This window comes from Moschus berezovskii, chromosome 11, assembly GCF_049115385.1.
Source record: "Moschus berezovskii isolate FMDL1 chromosome 11, NW_MosBer_1.0, whole genome shotgun sequence".
Classification (NCBI taxonomy): Eukaryota; Metazoa; Chordata; class Mammalia; order Artiodactyla; family Moschidae; genus Moschus; species Moschus berezovskii.
This window is the reverse complement of record NC_142470.1, coordinates 3,660,772-3,683,546: the sequence shown is the minus strand read 5'-3', so window position 1 is coordinate 3,683,546 and position 22,775 is coordinate 3,660,772. Positions and strand designations below refer to the sequence as shown.

General features: G+C 55.7%; 1 protein-coding gene across 2 annotated transcripts; it reads left to right on the top strand.

Annotated features, from left to right (window-relative positions):
- Positions 1-17,074: 17,074 nt before the first annotated feature.
- Positions 17,075-22,126, top strand: LOC129539434 (beta-lactoglobulin-2-like). Of its 2 annotated transcripts, none has more exons than XM_055400044.2 (7): positions 17,075-17,476; positions 17,968-18,107; positions 18,681-18,754; positions 20,359-20,472; positions 21,268-21,372; positions 21,531-21,547; positions 21,960-22,126. In XM_055400044.2, exons 1-6 carry the CDS (start codon positions 17,381-17,383, stop codon positions 21,545-21,547), a joined length of 546 nt encoding a protein of 181 aa, XP_055256019.2. In that variant the 5' UTR covers positions 17,075-17,380; the 3' UTR covers positions 21,960-22,126. The 2 variants fall into 2 exon arrangements, with proteins under 2 accessions (XP_055256019.2, XP_055256018.2); XM_055400043.2 differs by having other exon boundaries at positions 21,531-21,572.
- Positions 22,127-22,775: the final 649 nt, after the last annotated feature.

The following is a 22,775-nucleotide window of genomic DNA, read 5'->3' as shown; positions in this document are numbered from 1 at the left end:
CCTCCAGGGTCCGGGGCGGCAGGGCTTCGTGAGGCCTGACAGACGGTTCCTGATGAGGGGTCTTGCCCAGCCCCTGGACCTGTTTCTTTCCATCTCAGGCTGTGGTTCCCAGAAACTTCTCTCTGTTCATTTGAGAGGACTCTAGTCTGACCGTCCACTTTGCAGTGAGAGGCTAGTGTGTGAAGGTCCATGTGAAAACCATGCATTTGTGCCAATAACTTGTGACTCTTAAAAGCTCAGTTAAGATTTATGGTGAGACTCAGGGCCCTGGAAATGCCCTCCACCGCCAGGGCCCTGCCATCGGGGTTGGGGTGTCCGGTGCAGCCTCCTCCTCTTGCTGCCCTCACCCCACCCCTGGTGTCTCTGGGTGTCCAGGCAGCTGGTCCAGGTGCCCCCACGCCCCCTAGGGACCAAGCAGGTACTCGCATCCACTCCTGACCAGGGGCACCTGTCCCCCTACTGCCCGCCGTGCCCCGTGTGCCTCCCCTCTCCGGGAGCTGGTCAAGCCTGTACTGAGAAAGCCAAGGCAGGCAGGTCATGCCCTGGTTAACCCCACCCTTGCTCACGGACCAGCCCCCCCAGCCCCGATCCAGCTTTTAGGAATCTTGTACATCAGGCGATGGGCAGGAAACACGGTGATTTCCAAGGAGAAGAGGGGAAACCCCCTGCCCCGCTTCCAGTTTGGGATGAACAGTCTGGGCAAGCTGGATTTCACGACGAACGTCAGGTGAGCACCCCTCTCCCACACCTTCCCTCACCCTCTGGTGGGTCCCCGGCCCCGACCCTCCGTGTGGGAAATAGGTCTGCCTCCCTCTGGAGCCCTCAGTCCAGTCCCTCCCTGCTGGACAGCAGCCTCCTGAAGCCCTGATCCTGTGGCCTTGCTCCCCCAGACCTGCTAAACCATAGGGACCTTGCCTGGCCCGACGTGAGCACCACGGGAGCCCGTCCACCGCTCCTTGCTGGCCTCACGCACTCCCTCCCGTCGAAGCCACAGCTTGGCACTGGTCTGGCTCCCACATGGCCACAGAGGCCTCTGCTCAGGGCTCTGTGGTCAGTGAGCGGGCTAGGCAGGGACCAGGCAGGAGCCAGGTGGATCCAGGGTTGGGACTGCAGGCGATGTGAAGAACTGGGAGGTCTCAGACGCACCCCTACCGGGGCCACCCCAGCACCGGGAGAGAATGGTCTGAGCCTCATTCATTTTGGGCAAAAATAGTCCCAAGTTGTCCTGGAAGTCAGTGTGGGGGTCCTTCTGGCCCTGCCCTGCCTGGCTTCCCTCCTGGCTGGTACCACCCGAGAACACAGGGAGGGGGCGAGCAGTCCACAGGAAGCCGGGCATCACGGGGAAGGTTGGGCCGGGTGGCTGAGGCCTTCAGGAACCGGCCAAGGTCTGTAGCCAGGCTGTGCACGCTGCGGCCAGCACACCAGACCTCGACCTGGCCCCCCCACCTGCTTCCCCTGTCTGAATGAGGCGACCTTGTGGTGGGGACCTCGCTCCAGGGCTTCAGGGAGGGGCTCTGGGAGCCTGGCAGGCAGGGTGCAAGAGCTTGGGCGGAAACGGGTGGGCAGGGGCTGGCTGGGTGGGAGGGGGCAGGCAGCCAGGCTGCGCTGTGTCCCAGCACCCGTCTGTAACTCCTGCCTTCCAGGGAGCCCATCGGATGCGTGCAGTACAAGCTGCCCTTGAGTGGAGGGTCGAACCCCGGCTACTTTGGCACCTGTGAGTGGCCAGTGCCTGTTCCCGCTGAAGCAGACGGGGTGGGGGGCACCTGAGACCCTGAGGGTCCGCGTGTTGCCCGCAGGGTGGAGGCACAGCATCTCTATAGACTTCCTGCCGGGGAAGGGGTACGTGGTCGTGCACTCCCAGGGCAGGACGGACAGGACCGACTTCCACATGGCCAGGCTCATTGGTGCGCCAGCGCTTTCTGAGGGCCAGGGGTCTGGCTCGGGGGGCCCTGGTCCCCAACTGCGTGGAGCCTACCTGCGGGAGGGGGATCTGCAAGCTCTCTTGATGGCTCCTGTCCACCATCTCGTGTAACTGTTCCCATTGTCCGGCGCCCACATCTGACTCAGGCACCCACCTCTTCCGTGGCCCTCCACCCCGTCCTTCCCAGTCCGCCTCTGGCCTGGTCACGCCCTGGGTCAGGGGGTTCCAAACGGGGTCCCCGGGGCCCCTGGGCGATGCTGGGAGACGTCCGTGGTTGCCGTGACCAGGGAGGGAGGCGGTCCAGGCACCTGGTGGGTGGATGCCACTCTGCACTGTGCACAGGAGGAACGCAGTCGGGAAGCCCTGCCCTTGACCTTGGCACGTCAGTGACCCTGGCCGAGCCGCGTCCCCGTCTTGCAGCTGCGATGCTCTGACAGCCAGCTTGCCCGTTTCTCCCAAGGTTCTGTGAGTGTCTAGACTGTCCCTCCGTGCACTGCCCCCGTCACGCCTGTCCTTCCAGCATCGCGATGTGCCCTGCAGGGACAGTCCTTGCCATGCTCCCAGCCTCTGTGCCCACCAGGCCAGGCTGGACAGCAAGACCCAGGGAGAGGACACGTCTGGGTGCCTCCTGTGACCCAGGCCACAGGCCTCAGTGGCCCCCAGCCCCCGACGTCCGCTCAGTGTCCCCCACCTCAGACCGCATGCCCCACCATCTGGCCTCCTTCTCAGGACATCTGGATGGGGAAGGCCCCATCCGTGGGCACCCCCGGGGAAAGCAGGCCAGAGTCCTGAGGAGACGTGGCCGGCCTGCTCGGCTGCCCAGACCCACGTCCACCCGTGCCCTGCGGGCCGCTCCCTAGAGGAGAGCCCAGAGGCCCTGAGACCCTTTGAGGAGTTTGTGGAGAGCAAAGGGCTAACCACGACAGAAATGGTCAGCCCCCCGCATGTGGGTGAGGGTCGGATAGCCCCCTCCTGTCCCTCCTGGCTGGGACCAGAGGCTCGGCCCCGGGGTGCCCAAGGGTGTGTGTACCCCGTCAGGCCCGCAGGCCAACGTCCACGGGGCCGCATCTGCTGTGTAGCTGCCTGTGTTGGAGGAGCACTCAGTACCGGAGCCCACAGGACGCCACCGAGTGCCACCCGCTCCCGCCCAGGGAGCCACCCCGCCCTCCTGCCGCCAACGCCGCCCCCACCAGGGGTGGATGCACCCGTTTCTAACCGACAGGCAGGGAGCCAGGGGCCAGTGACTCCATGGTCTTTCCCCCGGAAACCCCAGGGCCCCTCACCAACTCCCCCCACTCCAGTTCCCACAGGACAAATCTTGTGTGATTCCACCCACATGGGGCCCCGTGGAGACAGGACTAGATGGTGCGGCCAGGGACTGGCATGAGGGTGTGTGTTTCATGGGGACTGAGGGTCAGTTTGGGTAGATGAGAAAGTTCTGGAGATGACAGTGGTAGAGGCTGCCCAGCAATGGGAATGTGTTGATGCCCCTGCGCTGTGCACAGAAGCATGGTTAAGATGGCAACATTTGTGTTACTTATGTTTCCCCATAAGTTTTTTTTTAATATTCCACTGATAATTGCTCTTGAGAAAATTGCCATTTTTACGTCGGGTTTCCTTGTGCAAAGTCTTAGGCTCTATCTCCCTTTTGAGTTGCTGCATGCATGCTCAGTCGTGTCTGACTCTTTACAACCCTATGGACTGTAGCTTACCAGACTCCTCTGTCCATAGAATTTTCCATGACTGGAGTAGGATGCCATTTCCTACTCCAGGGGATCTCCCCAACCCAGGGATCAAACCCACGTCTCTTGTGTCTCCTGCATTGGCAAGCATGTTCTTTACCGCTAGTGCCACCTGGGAAGCCAAGGGTGGCTCCCTGTGCCACCTGGGAAGTCAAGTTGCTAGGAGTGCCTCAAAAAGCTTTGAAAGCTTTCCTGGAAAAGCCCCTGCACTTGTCTGTTATGTGTTGCAAGTGTTTTATTACTTTGCTCATATTCCAATGGACTCTTTACCTGCTTTAGGACTTGTAACTGTTCTTTGCTTACATATGTATGAAAGACATTGTTTCCTAAATGACTTTTGGGTTCTTTTTTTACTCCAGAAATTTATTTATTTTTCAACAACTCAGTGTTTGTCTTCTTATGAGTCACCGAATGTCGATCATTTATAGTTGATTTTCTAAAGCCTTCTAGATACACAAGCACATCACCTGTCTGTGGTGGTCGGTTTACTTTCCTCTTCCCAGTTTTTATACTTCTGTTTTTCCTGCTTGTCTCATTGCATTAACAAATAGGCTGGTACAATATTAGGTAGTAGTGGTTTTCATGACATACTCCTGTTGTTCCTGAAATTTAGAAAACCTGTCTGTATAGGTCACCACACACACAGATTAGAAGAAAACTCCATGACTATTTCCTTAGATGCTGAAAAGCATTTGACAAAAAGCTCCACACAACCAGAGTACCAAACCCTCCTGGCAAACTGCAAACAGAATGTTTCCTCAACCTCATGAAGTTTGTTTCTCAGAAACCTGAGTTCACACCACACTTAACTCTGAAACAGTAGGTGTGGTCCCACAATTTGGCAATGAGTCTAGAACACCCATTTCATCTCTGTGGGCACCATCATGCTAGTGATGGCTGTCAATGCATTAAGACAAGAAAAAGAGAGAGATTTGTAGAGACTAGATCAGGTGAGCGCGAAGGGGTAACTTCGTGATTTTCTACTTAGAGAAACAGAAAGTCAGCTGGGAATCCCTGTGCAAAGTGGTGCCCAGATGGTGGTTGTCAACGATAAAATATTGCTGCCTTGTCAGTAAGCAGAGAATGTTGCAGCCATTGAGCCATCATATTACAGCGGCTAGAGGGTGAGCCCTGAGGGAACTCAGGATGGAGGCAGGATGCCCCCCATCTAGCAGTCAGCCACCCTCCCATGGGGTACCCTGAGGAGACTCAGGATGAAAAGCCCAGGACAGGGGCCCCAAATAGCTAAGGTACACATCAAAGGAATGATTTCAGTGAGCCCAGACTTTGCATCTTCCCATACATAGAAAAGCGCTAAATTCCTTAACTTGATATATCTGGTTTCATTTAATATACAGTAACTGTTTGATGTTCCCACTATCTGCTATTCATTGCAAAAACTCCTAAATATCCTGGCTCTTCCCCCTCTTTGCTTCTGTGGAATATTTTCTCAGGGTTACCTGAGATGCTGCGTCCTGGGATTAAGTCCTCAGTTTTGTCTGTGAAATAAAATGCAACTGTTCCTTAGTTGTGCTTTTTTCTTTTGTCCCCAGTTGACATGGTATAGGGGGTTTCTCTTCCAAAACACCAAAATCCAGCTGGATATTTGACAGAAGAACGACGTGAAGTCTACACTAGCAAACGTAGCAAAGCACCAAGGAGTAAACCTCACAGCAAATGTGCAAGACTGCACACATTCTTCACGCCTGTGAGGAAATCTGTGCAACCTGAGCTGCAGGAGCCTGGCTGCCACCGCAGCTACTGGTCGGGGCATAGACTTGGATTACCGTGATATTGAATGGTTTGACTTGGAAATGAACAGAGATCAGTACTTTGATGCAGTCTCAGAAATGACAGAATGATCTTCCTGCTTGGCCTCGGATGGAAGAAGGCCTCCTATTGTCCCACTGGAGGAAGATGCCTGAGGGCCCGAGGATGAGCCAGGGGGGATTCGGGGAATCGCGTGGCCCGGGGCCCAACCCGGGCTGACTGGCCGGCTCTCCTCCTGTGTAAGCCCCGAGCCCGCTGTCTCAGCCCTTCACTCCCTGCAAAGCTCAGAAGCGCCACCCCAGCTAAACCATGAAGCACCTCTGCTCGCCCTGGGCCTGGCCCTCACTGTGGCGCCCAGACCTTCGTCATCACCCAGACCAGGAAGGGCCTGAGGCTGAGGGTGGCCGGGGGGCGGCGAGCAGCAAGGGAGTTGGGTCTCAGAGGCCTGAAGGCACACCCACGGAAGACACGATGTGAGGAAACCCTTTTCAGGGAGCACACGGCTGGTTCCCCAAGACCTGGACGGTCCTAAGTGAGGCTCGTGACGTGGACTTCAAATCCACTTGGGTTAACAGAGAAGCATTACTTCAGGTGCGGGAAATCCCACAGCTCAGTGTCCACCAGAGAGCAGAGGGGCATCCTATGTCACCGCCCCTGCCTTCAGTTAGGTCCGGCCTGGCCCGGCGGGGGTGGGACAGAAAGCCCACTGTGGGGTGGGGACCTCCTTCCTGCCCCCTCCAGCCTAGATGGCAGGGATGTGGCACTCCGAGGCTGTGGAGGCCAGCAACATCTCCTTCCTGGATGCTGAGAGCACGCCCGCCCCCCTGAGTGTGTACACGGATGAGCTGAGGCCCATCCTGAGGGACTGGAGATCCTGGAGACCCTCCTGCAGAAATGATGGGCGCCCCTCCCACCCCCAACAAATCACCCCCTCCCCAGGCTGCGGGACTGTGAGGCCAGGGCTCCTGGCTGGACCCAGCTCCACTGTGAGAGGAACCAGGGCCCCGGGGAGTGGGGATGGAGCTCACAGGTCCCGGTGCCCTTGGAGCCCTGCCCAGGGCTTCAGGCCTCACTGGATGGCTCTGGGGTTGGTGTGGGGAGATGCCCGTGTGGAGGCTGCTGGGCAGCCACAGGCCTCGGTCCTCAGGGCCTGGGCAGTTCCCAGCAGGAGCCCTGAATGGGATGAGGTATCAAAGTGAGTGAGGGCAGCTCAAGTTCAAGTGTCACCACGTTGGGCTGGCACCGCTGGGCAGGGAGGACAGCAGGCGTCAGCAGGAAGCTCTCTGCGGGGAGACCAGAGCTGCGCTCAGCATCGACTGCCCACGCCCAGCCCCGCGGGCTGCTCCGAGTGCAGATCAGGGAGAGGCCTGGCCGCCTGACTCCGACCTGCCAGCAGCGCTTTGTCTGGGGGGCAGGGCACTGCCTGGACTTGGGGGCGCCCGGGCCCAGACACGAGCCTTCTGTGCGCGGTTGCCTCCAGCCTCACGCTGGAGCCGGGGCAGCATGAATTCCTCCAAGACCGTTCTTGTGGGTCGGTTCTGGCTCACAAAGAGCAGGCCTGCCCCTGCTCACATGTCTCTCTGAGCCCCTGGGCCCTTTACTGGTGATACAGGGACCAGGGCATCGCCCGAGAGAGAACACACAGCGTCTTCTTGTTCTATTGAATTTTCCATGACCGTTTGCAACATCTGGGGCTTTCTGGTGAATTATTTTAAAAAGAAGTGGAGACTAAACGTCCAGGGTCAGAGCCTCTTGTCTGCTTGCGGACAGCTGTCTTAAAACAGAAACAGAAGGACGCGAGAGAAACTGCCGGTGGCTCTCCCCTGCAAACGGCCTTGTTTCTCACACTCGGACTCACGGCGGGCCATCCCGACCCTCTTCCGAGTCCAGTCCCTGCCCGTGGCCTGTGTCCTCGGCCTCTACCCTCTCAGCTCCTCCTTCCCACGTGCAAACCCCTCTCCCGCCTTCTCTTTCCGCCCCGACCCCGAGTGCTCAGCATGTTGCTCCGCTGTTCAGAGCCCAGAGTCCAGAGCTAGCTCCTCGCGCGCCACCTGTAGCATCTGCCTCTGCCCTGCGCGCCTGGCCGTCCGCGCGCCTGGCCGTCCGCGCGCCTGGCCGTCTGCGCACCTGGCCTCTCGCCTTCAGCAGGGCTTCTGTGTTCCTGGACTTGGTCTCTCCTTTCCTGCTGCCTCTGGTGCTGCCCCCTGGTGGCTGCAGGATGAAGCATCCAGTCACCTGCAGGGTACACCCAGCAGCACAGCTGTCACCTTCAACAAGGATGAAAACAAAACAAGAAATAAAAGAGAAACTCAACGAATCCAGGCGCCTGTGTCCCAGATGCGGGTGTGGGATGAGGTGTGGAGGGTTTAGCTCACCTGCCAGAAACACCTGGGAGACACACAAGTCAAACATTTCCAGGAACTATCAGTGGTCACAGATCGAGGGGAAGTTAAAAAAATCTTAAGGGACTGATGATGCTGTTCGACAGTAACCTAATGTGCTTAAAGCCCCAGATGGACGATTTTCAAGGCAAATATAACCTGATGCAAAGAGACGACTCTTTTGAAAAGACCCTGATGCTGGGAAAGAGTGCAGGAGAAGAGGGTGACAGAGGATGAGATGGTCGGATGGCGCCATTGACTCGATGGACATGGTTTTGAGCAAGCTCCGGGAGATGGTGGAGGACAGGGAAGCCTGGAGTGCTGGGGTCATGGGGTCCTCAACAACAGCAGAAACAACAAGTGCCCCAAACAGATGAGAGCAACTAGAGAAAAAAGAGACAAGTCCCTCATCAAGACAGACAGAGCTCCCACCCCGGCGCCCAGAAGGCAGCGTTCTGGGAATCCCTGCTCCTTTAGGGAGTAAGCAGCACCCGGGATGGGGGGCAAAGGCAGAGCTTCACATTCTCCTAGAGCCCTGGGAAAAGGTCTCCATCCAAGCCTGATGAGAAAGCATGGTGAAGGAAGCTGTAACTCTAATATTTAGTGTTCGCTTAGCACGGAGGAGAGTTCTGTGTGCCTTACAACTGGTCGTTTCACATACCTCGTTTGCTCACTGAGATACAACGGTGGGCTCTGCCTGGGTCAGCAGCTGACCCCACGTCCGTGTACCGCCCACCCCGCCTCCTGCTTTTATGGTCAAGACATTCTGTGCATCTACACAGAACCCTAAATGCCTAGCTGTTACCAGAAGTGGGGTCTGACTGCTCACCGCTTCAAAGCCAGTAAAGAGGCCAAGGTGGTGGAAAGGAAGACTTGCTTTACTTTGGAGGCTGGCAACCAGTGCAGTGGGGATTAGGGCAGGGGAGGGCAGATTCGTGTCCAAAAGCTGACTCCACCCCCCCACTGACAATCAGAGGGCTAGAGCTTTTAGAGATGGAAGGAGGAGGCTACATGCTGAAGTAGCAAACAGCTCTGACAGTCATCTTGAAATTGGTCATGCGGTGATCTGACCAGCGTCGTTGTGCTTGTTTTAAGTATAAGTAATCTTCAATTCAATTCAATTCGCTTAGAAGAAATGGAGTAGTCATCATAGTCAACAAAAGAGTCCGAAATGCAGTACTTGGATGCAATCTCAAAAATGAAAGAATGATCTCTGTTCGTTTCCAAGGCAAACCATCCAATATTACAGTAATCCAAGTCTATGCCCCAACCAGTAATGCTGAAGAAGCCGAAGTTGAATGGTTCTATGAAGACCTACAAGACCTTTGAGAACTAACACCCAAAAATGATGTCCTTTTCATTATAGGGGACTGGAATGCAAAAATAGGAAGTCAAGAAACACCTGGAGTAACAGGCAAATTTGGCCTTGGAGCACGGAATGAAGCAGGGCAAAGTCTAATAGAGTTTTGCCAAGAGAACACACTGGTCATAGCAAACACGCTCTTCCAACAACACAAGAGAAGACTCTACACATGGACATCACCAGATGGTCAACACCGAAATCAGATTGATTATATTCTTTGCAGCCAAAGATGGAGAAGCTGTATACAGTCAGCAAAAACAAGACCAGGAGCTGACTGTGGCTCAGATCATGAACTCCTTATTGCCAAATTCAGACTTAAATTGAAGAAAGTAGGGAAAACCACTAGACCACTCAGATATGACCTAAATCAAATCCCTTATGATTATACAGTAGAAATGAGAAATAGATTTAAGGGACTAGATCTGCTAGATAGAGTGCCTGATGAACTCTGGATGGAGGTTCATGACATTGTACAGGATACAGGGACCAAGACCATCCCCATGGAAAAGAAATGTAAAAAAGCAAAATGGCTGTCTGAGGAGGCCTTACAGATAGCTGTGAAAAGAAGAGAAGCGAAAAGCAAAGGAGAAAAGGAAAGATATAAGCATCTGAATGCAGAGTTCCAAAGAATAGCAAGGAGAGAAGAAAGCCTTCCTCAGTGATCAATGCAAAGAAATAGAGGAAAACAACAGAATAGGAAAAACAAGAGATCTTTTCAAGAAAATTAAAGATATCAAGGGAACATTTCATGCAAGGATGGGCTCAATAAAGGACAGAAACAGTATGGACCTAACAGAAGCAGAAGATATTAAGAAGAGGTGGCAAGAATACACAGAAGAACTGTACAAAAAAGATCTTCATGATGAAGATAATCACGATGGTGTGATCACTCACCTGGAGCCAGACATCCTGGAATGTGAAGTCAAGTGGGCCTTAGAGAGCATCACTACGAACAAAGCTAGTGGAGGTGATGGAATTCCAGTTGAACTATTTCAAATCCTAAAAGATGATGCTGTGAAAGTGCTGCACTCAATATGCCAGCAAATTTGGAAAACTCAGCAGTGGCCACAGGACTGGAAAAGGTCAATCTTCATTCTAATCCCAAAGAAAGGCAATGCCAAAGAATGCTCAAACTACCGCACAATTGCACTCATCTCACACGCTAGTAAAGTCATGCTGAAAATTCTCCAAGCCAGGCTTCAGCAATACGTGAACTGTGAACTTCCAGATGTTCAAGCTGGTTTTAGAAAAGGCAGAGGAACCAGAGATCAAATTGCCAACATCCGCTGGATCATCAAAAAAGCAAGAGAGTTCCAGAAAAACATTTATTTCTGCTTTATTGACTATGCCAAAGCCTTTGACTGTGTGGATCACAATAGACTGTGGAAAATTCTGAAAGAGATGGGAATACCAGACCACCTGACCTGCCTCTTGAGAAACCTGTATGCAGGTCAGGAAGCAACAGTTAGAACTGGTCATGGAACAACAGACTGGTTCCAAAGAGGAAAAGGAGTACGTCAAGGTTGTATATTGTCACCCTGCTTATTTAACTTATATGCAGAGTACATCATGAGGAACGCTGGGCTGGAAGAAGCACAAGCTGGAATCAAGATTGCTGGGAGAAATATCAATAACCTCAGATCATGATATGCAGATGACACCACCCTTATGGTAGAAAGTGAAGAAGAACTCAAAAGCCTCTTGATGAAAGTGAAAGAGGAGAATGAAAAGTTTGGCTTGAAGGTCAACATTCAGAAAACGAAGATCATGACATCTGGTCCCATCACTTCATGGGAAATAAATGGGGAAACAGTGGAAACAGTGCCAGACTTTATTTTTTTGGGCTCCAAAATCACTGCAGATGCTGATTGCAGCCAGGAAATTAAAAGACGCTTACTCCTTGGAAGGAAAGTTATGACCAACCTAGATAGCATATTAAAAAGCAGAGACATTACTTTGCCAACAAAGGTCCGTCTAGTCAAGGCTATGGTTTTTCCCGTGGTCATGTATGAATGTGAGAGTTTGACTGTGAAGAAAGCTGATCGCCGAAGAATTGATGCTTTTGAACTGTGGTGCTGGAGAAGACTCTTGAGAGTCCCTTGGACTGCAAGGAGATCCAACCAGTCCATTCTGGAGGAGATCAATCCTGGGTGTTCATTGGAAGGACTGATGCTAAAGCTGAAACTCCAATACTTTGGCCACCTCATGTGACGAGTTGACTCACTGGAAAAGACTCTGATGCTGGGAGGGATTGGGGGCGGGAGGAGACGGGGACGACAGAGAATGAGATGGCTGGATGGCGTCACCGACTCGATGGACATGAGTTTGAGTGAACTCTGGGAGTTGGTGATGGACAGGGAGGCCTGGCGTGCTGTGATTCATGGGGTCGCAAAGCGTCTGACATGACTGAGCGACTGAACTGAACTGAATCTTCAATTCCAGGGTCAATTGGTTCCTATTTCCTTGAGGCCAGTTCTTGGAATTGTGGCAGCTTATGAAGGAAATGGCAACCCTCTCCAGTATTCTTGCCTGGAGAATCCCATGGAGGGAGGAGCCTGGTGGGCTGCAGTCCATGGGATCGCAAAGAGTCGGACACAACTGAGCAACTTCACTTTCACTTTACGTCATGGCTACAGTCTGGTCATCACGTAGTTAACCGCTTCCACCTGGTGGAGGTTTCCGTATCTACAAGACAGCTCCCGGGTATGGCTCAGAATATCATCTACAGCCCTTGAAGAGGAACCAAAGGTCCTTGACTTTGCTTAATGACTGAACTATTATAATTCTGTCCTGATGAAACGTTCTTGCCCGAAGTTTTCTACAGACAAAAGGCAGGTGGAGGAGATGGCGGGGAGCACCACAGGTCCTGCTCCTGCAGAATTATCCTAGAATCCAACAGCCCAGCTAGCCTCGGGGCTAATGTCAGACCCAGAAGACGTCTCCAGTAATAAAGATCAAGATCAACAGCGATTTCCATGTATGTGATGAGGTCTGTCAGAAGCTCTCTCCTTAAGTTCTCTAAAGGGATATGGAGCGATTTCCAGGATCACTGTTCATGAAGAGAAGGGAAAGCAGAGGCTCAAGGGCACTGTGTGCTGACTTTCTTGGGAGAGAGAACAGAGGAACACACAGGTGTCTTTGGAGAAGGAAGCTCTCCAGGAATGCACGGACACTACCAAACCTGGTTCCTGGCGGGGAAGAAGTGGGCGGAGAGAGTCGGGAGAGAACTGAGCCTTTGGTGAGCAAACTTTTCACGTGACTCAACGTTTGAATCAGTTAATGGCTTAAGACCAGGGACTTCCCTGGGCTTCCCTGGTGGCTCAGAGGGTAAAGAATCCACCTGCAGTGCAGGAATCGCAGGTTCGATCCCTGGGTCGGGAGGATCCCCTGGAGGAGGACATGGCAACCCACTCCAGTACTCTTGCCTGGAGAATCCCATGGACAGAGGAGCCTGGTGGGCTGCAGTCCACGGGTTCGCAAAGAGTCGGACACCACTGAGCAACTGACACTTTCACTTTCAGGGACTTCCCTGGTGGTCCAGTGGTTGATTTCATGCTTCCAATGCAAGGGATGTGGATTTATTCACTGGTCAGGGAACTAAGGTCCCACATGTTGGGCAGCAAAAATAAAATAATAAAATAAAATGTGAGACTACAATAGGAAGGAGAAGGCAGTGAGCCATAGGGTCGCGGAGAGCCGGACACGACTGAAGCGCCTTAGCACGCACACGTACCGCACTGTTCTAGCTAGTTGTAGCATCTGTTTAGGTAGTTCATCCTAATTAGTCTTCTTTTATCAGAATGTTCCTGGTTATCCTTATGCATATCTTCAAATATACTTTAGAATCAAATGGTCTGGTAAGAAATATGGTTGATAGTGTAATGTAGTTACATTTACAGCTTGGCTTAGAGAGAACTGAAATCTTTTCGGAATGCTTTATCCACAATCATATCTTTCCTTTGCTATGTTTTTTGCTGAGTTCTCAGGAGTGTAAATATTTTTCATTTTGAGTTTTCATAATAATTATTAAATTTATTATAGGGCTTTCCAAGTGGCCCAGTGGTAAAGAAGCTGCCTGCCAGTGCAAGAAGTACGAGAGACGTGGGCTCAATCCGTTGGTCGAGAAGCTCCCTGGAGAGGAAATGGCAGCCCACTGCAGCACTCTTGCCTGGAGAATCCCATGGAAAGGGGATCCTGGCGGGCTACAATCCATGGAGCCACAAAGAGGATGTGGCTGAGCGAATGAGCATGCACACATTAAATTTGGGGGGACACATGTATACCTGTGGCTAATTCTTGTTGATATATGGCAAAACCATCACAATATTGTAAACTAATTATCCTCTAATTAAAATAAACATAAAAATTTATTATTAAAAATAATCTTGAAATGATCAATCTTGATAGTATCAATGTAAATGATTTTATAATTTTTATCATATCTATTCATATTGCTATGATGATTTTTATTAATAGACTTACAAATATGAAAAATTCTTACCATCCTAGAATGAATCTCTGTGTATCACCCTTTTAAAGTTTTGCTTAGTTCTGTTTGACAATATTTTAGTTAGCATTTTTAGATACTAAAAAAGGACATCTGTAAATTTCTTGTTAGGTTTTGAAAGTCTTACCTTCATAAAAATGATGAAAAGTTCCCCTAATTTTCTAGCATTCTAACTAACTGCTCCTTAAAGTTGTGCTAAAATTTCCCTGTAAAACTGTCCAGAACTGGTGTTTTTTTGGGGGAGGAATAACTCTTTAATAACTTTTTTTTTCTAGATTTTCTAGAAAATTAGTCCATTAATGTAGCTTTTTCACTGTCAGCTTGAGTGATTTGCATTTTTCTAGAAAATTACCTGCTTCATGGCCGTTTTCAGTTTTTCCCCATGGAGTTAAGCAAACCTTTTCTTTCTAATGGTTTTCCAGTTCCTTCTCCTTTTGTGGTTACATTCACAATAGCATTTATTATTTTCTGTGTTTTTCTCCTTGTTAAGATTGCTTCCTAAAGGTGTGCCTATTTCATGGACGGTCCTGAAGAACCACCACTCGGTCAGATACAGCACACTTCCCTCCGGTTTACTTGTTTATTTACGGCTGTGCTGGGTTTCTGCTGCTGCATGCTGGCTTTCCGTAGCTGTGGGCTGTGGGGGCCACTCTTCGTTGCGGTACGTGGGCTCTAGGCTCTTGGGGTTAGGAAGTTGTAGCCCACGGGCTTAGTTACCCTTGGCCTGTGGAATCTTTCCAGACCAGGGATGGAACCCGTGTCCCCTGCACTGGCGGGTGGATTCTTAACCACTGGACCACCAGAGAAGTCCTCGTCCTTCCATTTTCTAATTCAGTAGTTTCTGCTTTCATATTTGCCTCTCCTTCCTTATTCTCTTGTGTTTATTTTGTGTTTATCCCCTAGTTTTTCAGCAGTATGGCTAATTAATTCCTTTTCATTCTTCTTGTCTATCAAGATTATTTTTAGGACACACGTTCTCCTGGGAGCACTGCTTTAAAGGGGTCCCTCAGGTTCTGATAGGCTGGGCTCTCCTTTGATTTCCGCATATTCTTCCATTTTCTCTTTAACTCAAGAGTTGTGCTGCAGTCTTCATCTTTTTGTTGTAAAGGAGCCATAGAACAGTCTGACTTGTGAAGGAGGAGGCTCTGATGTTGACCACCCGAAAACATGAGTGGCAGGGGCACAAAATGTCCCCTTGCCGGGCTTGTCGTGTGTATCGAGTCCGTCTGGTGGGGTGGGGAGGCTGGGGGACGGCAGGGTGCGTGTTCAGGACTCCGAGTCCCACTCTTTGACTGCGTGTGAATATATACCGGCACCGCCTCAGAGCCGCAACCACCGCCCGCAGCCCGGGGAGCTGGAGCTCTCTCTTTTCCGCCTCCCTCGGTTGGCTAGGAGACTCAGCTGCCACTCTGCCTTCACTCAGGGTTTTTGGCAAGTTCCAGATGGAGCCAAAAATTGAGCCAGAGAGACACAAGGACCCATTGTGAGGAATGGCCTGGGGGTCTGCAGAATCTGGCAGGTCTGGGGCACACCCTGGGCTCAGGAGGATGGCCCTGAGCCAGGCCTTGGGGGTCCCTGGAAGGAGGAAGTGATGCTGTGTCCCCGAGCCAGCTTCTGGCTGACCTGGCCCAAGGCCAACCTTGGTCACTAACAACGGTGTATCTAGGCCAGGTCCTTGCCGCCTGTGTGGGAGGCAAAAGTGACAATGGACATGAAAGCACCCTGAAAGTCAGAGGGATCATGAGAAAGAAAAGCCAAATGGCCCATCTGATATGAGTTAAGCAAGCCATCCACACTCCCACACATCTATCCAGCCACCGACCTCCCATCCAATCACCCAATCCCACTCTCCCTGCCACCCTCCCTCCATCCATCGGTCTACAGACTCATCCGTCCACTCATCCACCCTCCCTTCACTCATCTCTCCATCTGCCTGTCCATCCGTCCCTCCGTCAGCCTATCTATCCATCCATCCGTCCACTCACGCACCCACTCATCCAACCATCCATCCCTCTGTCAGTCCCTCTATCCATCACCCATCCACTCGCTCGTCCATCCAGACTGAAAGAACGTGTGTGCTGTGTTAACCCACCACCAGGAAGCTCCTAGGGCTGCAGGAGCAGACTGCCTTAGACCAGTGTCTCAGACAGCACACTCTGCCTCTTAGTCCGGGGGTTGGGAGTCTGATGACCACGTGTGGGCCGTGCAGGACCTTCGGAGGCTCTGGCGAAGAATCTGTGCCCGGCCCATCTCGGCTCCTGGAGGCACCTGTAGGGAAGAGGCCCCTGGTCTGCTTCCATCCTCACGCCCCCATCTCTTGCGTTTGGACTGTGGTCCCAAAGGCCCCTCCCCATGTAATTCCGGGAGCCCAGGTGTGGGGGTTCAGGGAGGCAGCTTTCAGTCTCAGCTAGCTGCTTACTGCCCACCAGGCTCCCAGGGCCTGGAGGGAGCTCCACCTGGGGACTTGGACTCCTGGGTCCTCAACCCCCTCCCCTGCACTTCTCCCCTGCACCCCACACTCCTCTCTGTGCCCAGGGAGCCCAGCCTGTCTGCATCCCCTGGGGTTCCAGCCCCTCCAGTCACTTCTCCTGCCCCCACACGGCCCCTGGGCCTGCCCCCCACATAAATCTTCCAGCAACGTCACCTGCCTCAGTCCCTACTTCTCATCTCCGGGACATGCTCTCATTTAGGGGAGGTGGGCCTCCCGCTCCAGCACTTCCTGAAGCAGGCCCTGCTCAAAGAGGGGGCTCGAGACTCTGCAAGGTGCCACCATTGCAGAAGAGATGGAAGCAGGCCTAGGTCCCGAATGGGCTGGGGGTGGGGGTGAAGGAGGCGGCTGCCCACGCTGGGGTCACTTAGAGCCGGCCTGAGAGGGTGCCACCAGAAGGAGGCAAGTTTCCCGTGTGGGGGTTGGGCCAGAGCCATCGGTTCTCCCCCTGTGTTCTGACCACAGGGGCTGGCCCTGCCCCCTGGAATGTGCCCCTGGGCCACTTGAACCTCGACTGAGATGTTGGCCTTTCCCATGGATGATGACGGTGGGAGCAAGACGGTGTGTGTGGAGGGGGTCACTTGGCCACCCACTCACGGGGCGCACATGGCTCAGGGTGTGCACACTCAGGTAGCTGTGTGAGCCAGGTACACGCCCACGGGGACAGCTCACGCAGGGGACCCGTCAGGAGTGCGGTGCTGCGAGCCCTCTGTGTGGGCAGACGGCCGCTCCCTGGCCATGGCCCTGGGTCCTGGCGGGCCTGGGCTCTCTGGTCGCTGGCTGACCCATGGCCCCGCCCTCCAGGACACTCTGTTCTCAGTGCTGGCTCTCACTTGCCCGTCACAGTCCAAGAACCTGACCCAGGAAGTGTTTCCGATGCTGGCAGCCAGCCTGGACCCGAAGCCCAGACCCTCCCTGACTAGGGCCTGTCGGGAACTGTCGGGACCCAGGACACCGGGGGCCTTCCTGCTTGGCCTCGGACGGAAGGCAGTGACACCGATCCAGAGGGAGGGCCTCGTGCTGTCCTGGAAGATAGCGCCCTCGTGGCCCCAAGGATGAGTCACGGGTGATTCGGGGAACCACGAGGTGTGGGTGAGGGGGCCCAGCCTGGGCTGGCTGGCCAGCCCTCCTCCTATATAAGCCCCCAAGCCCGCTGCTTTGGACTTCCTGTCTCTCCTGAGCTCAGAAGTGTGACCCTGGCTGCAGCCATGAGGTGCCTCCTGCTCACCCTGGGCCTGGCCCTCGCCTGTGGCGTCCAGGCTGCCCACATCCCCCAGACGGCAGAGGACCTGGACATTAGAAAGGTATGGGGTCTGGGGTGGAGGGTGGGTGCCAGGGCCTGGTGTCCGGGGCTGAGAGGGGGCAGGAAACCCTGGACCGCGGAAGTCTAACTCAGGACCAGAGGAGGCGACCACCTGGGGGGTGCAACCTGGTCCCGCAGACTTTGGAGGGACTTGTTTCCAGCCACCTGGTCCCCAGACTCTCCCATGTCCCCCTCCGTCCCAGGGTGGACTTGTCCTCAGAGGGTCCACACCCTGAATGAGGGCTGACTTAGGACAGTGAGGGTCGGGGGGGCAGGCAGAGACAGGGGCTGTTCCAAATATTCAAGAACCTCCCCGCTCCCACCCATGTGGGAGATGGTCCCCAAGTGTACCCAGAGCCTGCGTGTATCACACTTCCTGAGAACCCTGGCCATGTAGGAGACAGCCTGGCCTAGCTGGGGTGGGACAGAGGCCCACTGTAGGGCTGAGGCCCCCTTCCTGCCCCCGGAGTGCAGCTCAAGGTCCCTCCCCAGGTGGCGGGGACGTGGCACACGGTGGCCATGGCGGCCAGCGACATGCTTCTCCTGGACGCTGAGAGTGGCCCCCTGAGGGTGTACGTGGAGGAGCTGAAGCCCACCCCCGAGGGCGACCTGGAGATCCTGCTGCAGAAACGGTGGGTGTCCCCCAGGCAAAGTGGAACTCCCCATTCCCAGGGCTGTGGACCCCCGCGGGAGTGGGATGTAGGCGGGACCAGGGCCCCAGGGACGGAGAATGGGGCTCAGAGTTCCCCGTCCCCTTGGAGCCCAGCCCAGGGCCGTGGGACAAAAAGGCCAACACACGGAGTGGCTCTGGGGTCGGTGTGGGGAGCGACCCATGTGCAGGGTGCTGGGCATCAGGGCCTGGGCAGTTGTTGCCAGGAGTCCCATCTGCCCCAGAGAGGGGGAGTCAGAGACTTGAGGAATTCTGAGCCATCGTGAGCCCAGCATCCTCAGAAGCGCTGTGTCCAAGCCCCACGTGGATGGGGTTAGTGTTGAGCTGCCCTGTGCCCTTGGCCCCCAGCCACTGGCCTGCTGGGTTCCGGTCAGCTCTGCCTGCCCTGCTATCCATCTCCTGGGTCACCTGCTGGGGTCCATGGAGGGCCAGCCCAGGGGCCCGCCTGCCCTGTGAACATTTCCCAGAGCCCAGCTCTTGTCCCTCTTCAGGGTTCACGAATGACCCCTTCCCCTGCAACCACCTGGCTTTTCAGGGAAAACCACGAGTGTGTGGAGAAGACCCTCATGGCCCAGAAGACCGACGACCCTGCTGTCTTCACGGTCGACTGTGAGTGCCCCCAGCCTGGGCCCCGTGTGCCCCCGGGGCAGCCCCAGCCCACACAGGGCCCCGCCCGACGCTCTGAGGTGCTCACTGTCCTGGCAGCAGGAGTCGGCTCGAGTCTGTGGCCTAGAGCTGCACACCGGGCCCTGCCCCCTGCCCCCCACGGAGGTCATTCTTGGCATGACGAGGCCTGAGGCCCCCATGCCCTCCTGCCCCGTCAGCACCCCCTGCTCGGCGAAGGTGGAGGGCAGAGGGCAGGTGTCCTGGGAACCGTGGGGTGGGTTTGGTGGGCAGACACGTGGCCACCTCCCTGTTCACTAACTGGCCTGTGGCTCCTTAAAAATCTCCAAAACGAACCAGACCTGTGGGCAGGCGCACTGTGCGTTTGCCTCTCCCATCTGGAAGCTGCTTCTGGAACATTCCAGGCCTCACCCCCGACCCCAGCCCTGGCAGCCTTCCTGGGACACACCCCTGGGCCCCCAGATCCAGCCCCCCTGCCAGGACCCAGCTGCCCTCTCTCCGATCCACAGGGCCTCTCGCCTCTGCTTTGTCACACCTCTGTTTCATATCTATTTCATTTATTTGTTTATCTATTTTTGGATGCGCCGGGTCTTCCTTGTTGCACGGGTTTTTCTCTAGTTGTGGTGAGCCGGGGCTTCTCTCGTTGCGGAGCACGGGCTCCGGGGCACACTGCTTCAGTGGTCGCAGCCCGTGGGCTCGGTAGCTGTGGCTCTTGGGCTCTAGAGTGCAGCTTAACAGTAACAGTGCCCGGGCTTAGCTGCTCTGCTGCCTGTGGGATCTTCATGGACCAGGGATCGAACCCGTGTCTCCTGCATTGGCAAGTGGATTCTTTGCCACTGAGCCGCAGGGGAGGCCCCCCATCCTCTTTCTGAAAGGCAGTGTGTGTGGTGGGGACCCCTGCTCCTGGCCTGCAGGACCTCAGGTGGTGCAGGTGGCAGGATTCACCATCGTCCTGCCCCCAATCAAGCCGGGACGAGGACCCCAAGGATGTAGGGTCTCCCCATGCTCCCCCAGGTCCTCCCACCTCTGAAAGACAGAGCCACAGCCACCCTTCCTCTTGAAATACTCTCCCTTCTGTCTTCCACTCTTTGCAGTCCATGTATCAGCCCAGACTCAAGTTCCACCCTGAATTATTTGTTGATTGCTCATGGACCTGGGCACCTACCCCCAGGGAGGGGGCCCACCGGGGATTTAGTGCCTGGGGGTGTGGACGAATAACTGGCTGAATGGATGCCACGTGCAGGACACGGGAAGCAGAGTCTGCCCTAGTGGGCGGTGGGCACACAGAGCGGCTTTGCTGTAGCATCAACATGTCAGAGCTGTCTCCAGGCTCGGCCCCAGTGTGGGAGGGGCTGGTCTCAGCCGGATGATGCTGTTGGAAGTGTCCTGGCTGGGGGTCCATCAGACTAGCGCTGCCAGCGGTGGGCTTTCCACACCCAGTAGAGAGAGCGCCCACTGGGCGTCCAGAGAGGGTACTGTCTGCCCAGTGGCTGCCGTGGGAAACAACGCTCTCAGGCGATGCTCTGGGCCCCCCGACTGTTGTGGTAGAGGGAATCAGATTTCAGGCTCTGTTCCGGCCCCTTTTCCAGATCACGGGGAAAGGAAGATTTCCGTGCTGGACACAGACTACAACAGCTACATGATCTTCTGCATGGAGGGCCCCATGCCCACCGATGAGGGCAGCGTGATGTGCCAGTGTCTGGGTACGTGGGGACCCTGCAGAGCATGCCCAGAGGGGCTGCACCTCACCAAGACGTGACCCTTGGTGGAGCTGTGAATAAAGGACAATTGAGATCCCCAACCATCACAGCCCCTGGTGGCAGGAAGGGAAGGGGTCTGCCTCACTGGCCCCCATGGGACACGCCAGCCAAGGTCCCAGCCTCGGCGCCAGACACTGGTGGTCAGATGTGGGTGACACACAGGGTGGAGTGCTTGGGATAAGGTCTGGGACAGGCGAGCAGTCCGAGGCAGAAGGCTCAGTGGTCTCTCCCCAGGAGGAGGGGCCTCGCTTCCCAGTGGGCAGAACTGGCTAATATTAACCCAGCAGTCTTCTAGGAGGAGATTTTTAATGACTTCAGAACACTTTCAGATGTGAAAGCAACTTTAAAGGGCGACCTTCTGACCAAAGTAAATATAGCGGCGATGCTGCCCTTGCTCCCAAGGGGGCCATGGGCACCGGGCAGATGCAGCTCCTGGTCCTAAGTCAGCCCGCTACGGGCGGGGGAGGACCAGGCTAGTGGGGCAGGGGGGAGCCTTTCCTCCCGTGACCGTGCAGACACCCTGGCACCGCCCCAGGGAGGAAGCAGAGAGGAACGGGCCTGAGGGGGCCGGGCAGGGGCCCAAGGCTTGCAGACACCCTGGGAGTGGGGGCAGGACCGAGCTCCTCGCGCCCCAGCACATCGGTGCTGCCTTCCCGGGCTTGCACCCGGGGGGAGCCCTTGGGGTCTCTGGGCCCTCGGGGCTGGGGCTGCCTCGGGGCCTGACGCCCTGCCCCACAGCCAGGTCCCCAGAGGAGGATGACGAGGCCGTGGAGAAATTCGACGGGGTCCTGGCGTCGCTGCCGGAGCACATGAAGATGTTCCTGGACCTGCGCCAGGGGGCGGGTGAGTTCGGCCGCCCGTCTGCCCTCCCCAGGCCTCCCGGAGGAGGGGGTGGGGTGCAGCACCCCTTGGGGGCCCCTCTCCACCCGCTCCCCAGCTCCCCCTGCCCCGGGGCGTCCAGTCTCTTCCTGAGCCCCCCCGCGACTCTCCCTCCCCCACAGAGCAGTGCCACGTCTAGGTGAGCCCCTGCCGGCGCCTCTGGGGTAAGCTGCCCACCCTGCCCCACATTCTGGGCAAACACATGGGGTAGGGGGTCTTGGTGAGGCCTGGGATCCCCCATTAGGCCCTGGTCCTCCCATGGGAATGGCTGGAAGCTGGGGTTCCTCCTGGAGAATGCAGAGCCAGCTGCCCACGTGCCCACTCTTGTGGGGTGACCTGTGTCCTGGCCTCACTCACACGCTGACCTCCTCCAGCTCCTTCCAAGCAGAGCTAAGGGCCAAGGTGGGGGCCCAGGAAGTGGGCACCTATGGGGGAGGCTAGAGGGATCCTTCTCCTGAGGAGGGGCCGTCCTGAACCCCCAGCCACGGAGAGGCTGGCAAGGGTCTGGCAGGTGCCCCAGGAATCACAGGGGAGCCCCATGTCCATTTCAGGGCCCGGAGCCTTGGCCCCTCTGGGGAGAGACGGTGTCACCCCTGCCTCCCCCATCAGGGGGACCAGGAGGGTCCAGGATCGCAGTCACCCTTCCTGGGACCCAGGCCCCTCCTGGGGCCTCCTGCTCGGGGCCGCTCCTCCTTCAGCAATAAAGGCGTAAACCTGTGCTCTCCCTTCTGAGTCTTTCTTGGATGACGGGCAGAGGGTGGAGGCGGGGACAGCTCAGAGGGTGATGGCAGGGCCAGCTGGGAAGGGTAGGGCTGTTCACCCTGGAAATCATACATTTTCATTTACGTTTCTTAGTAAAATAGATTTCTTGGCCCCTCCTGCCCTCCCTGGAGGTGGGAGTGTGGGAGCTCCAGGGCGGGGAGGGGTTGCGGCCTGCTCTGTGGACACATCCACAGGGACAGCATCAAAGAGGCAGGGCCGCTGTCCCCGCCCTCTGAGAGCTCAGGGCCCCCTCCCCATGGGAGCCATGGCCGGGCTGATCCACGCCCCACAAGAGAGAAACGGGAGCAAGAAGCGTTCCGCCGTTTCGGAGCCGCCGCTCGGCACTGACCATGCTTCTTTCTCTCTGCAAGAGGCAGGAGGACGGGGCTGGGGGACGGTCCAGCCACGTGACCCCAGCCCTGATGCCCGCTCAGGGCCGGACCAGGCCCCAGGCCGTTCGGCTCCATACCCCAGCTCTCAGCCTACACCAAACCCCTCCAGAGGGAAAGCTCCCAGGCAGGAAAAGAGGAGGCAGGCCAAGACCTGGCCCCCGGGTGGTGGGCAGGACGGAAGCTCCTTTTTCTGACCTCCCGGGGCAGCGGTCA